The sequence below is a fragment of the Wasmannia auropunctata genome, unplaced genomic scaffold, assembly GCF_000956235.1.
Source record: "Wasmannia auropunctata unplaced genomic scaffold, wasmannia.A_1.0 LD334051.1, whole genome shotgun sequence".
Lineage (NCBI taxonomy): Eukaryota > Metazoa > Arthropoda > Insecta > Hymenoptera > Formicidae > Wasmannia > Wasmannia auropunctata.
The window spans coordinates 810-1923 of record NW_012028839.1 but is presented as its reverse complement, the minus strand read 5'-3'; the positions used below and the strand labels follow the sequence as shown (position 1 = coordinate 1923).

General features: G+C 48.5%; 1 protein-coding gene across 1 annotated transcript; it reads right to left on the bottom strand.

Moving 5' to 3' along the window:
• Window positions 1-148: 148 nt before the first annotated feature.
• On the bottom strand, window positions 149-866 carry LOC105459734. Its single transcript, XM_011705975.1, has 2 exons — window positions 751-866; window positions 149-632 (listed from the first exon to the last, which is right to left on the bottom strand). Exons 1-2 carry the CDS (start codon window positions 864-866, stop codon window positions 149-151), a joined length of 600 nt encoding a protein of 199 aa, XP_011704277.1.
• Window positions 867-1114: the final 248 nt, after the last annotated feature.

Genomic DNA, 1114 nt, shown 5'->3' with positions numbered 1-1114 from the left:
ATATTAACGTGGCCAAACGGGTGCCACTCTCTTGGAGGCAGGGTAGATGCTGATATCTAATCCCGTGTCTACTAAGTATTTTATTCTTGTGTTTTTATAATATCTGTTATGTACAGGCGGCAGGGTTGAAGGCCGTCATTAGCCGCCATTAATGACCGCCTGCGGCGTTTTTCGGCTTGTATGTACACGGCTGTGTGCATTTGCAAGCTTCTTTTCCGAAGCGTCTGTGGTAGAAGCATATTCCTGGTTCTTGCGGCGTTTTGATTCTGGAACGGCTTCGTGATCTGCTCCTGCCATTTTGCTGGAGTTTCATGGCTTTTGCCATCGCGCTCATTTGCGCTGTCAGCATTGCCACTTGTTTAGTCAGGGCCTCGATTTGATGATCCGAGATCTGTTGTTTTGCTTGCGCTTTTTTATGCGATGTTGTAGTTGCCGCAACTATTGCTTTACTCTCAACCTCGAGAATGTGGTCGGCTTGCTCCGCGACGTCCTCTAGGTTGTCTGCGGACCTTGTTGCTAATATTGCCTGTATCTGTGGCGGTAGTCGTCCTAACCACATGGTTCGCAGCAACTCCGGGGAGACTGTGGCGCCTGCCAGGGCGGTCAGATGTCGCAGGAATTGAGATGGCTTCCTGTCTCAATTCCTGCGACATCTGATCGCCTATCTCTTCTTGTTCGAACAGCTTCTTGATTCGTTGTTTCTGCGAATCCGTGAGCCTTTGTATGAGTACTTTTTTAAGTGTTTCGTACTTTCCTTGCGAGGGTGGTCGTGTTATGAAATCTTTAACCTCCTTTGCTTGCTTCGGTTCGATTTTCGATAGCGCGTAAGCGTATCGTTCGTCGTCCTTTGTGACTTGGGCGAGCATGAATTGCGTTTCTATTTGCGCGAATCACAACTCGGGTTCCTCCGGCCAAAATGGCGGCAGCCTTATGGTAATCTTGTTTGTGGTTTGCTCGTCCTCGTCTTCTAACATTATTGTTTTGTCCTCGGTTTTCATTTTTCGACCTTTTGCTCTCTCCGTGTTCCTCTCCTATTAACGTCGGGGTCACCAGTTGTGGTGGCGCTCATATGTGTACTGTGGCGGTCGTCTCCCGCTCACACAAGAATACAAAA

Coding starts and splice junctions, on each gene's coding strand:
- LOC105459734 (XM_011705975.1), bottom strand. CDS start 866: ATGCTCGCCCAAGTCACAAAGGACGACGAACGATACGCTTACGCGCTA. Junction 633..750: donor CGACCACCCTCGCAAGGAAA/GTACGAAACACT, acceptor GAATTGAGACAG/GAAGCCATCTCAATTCCTGC.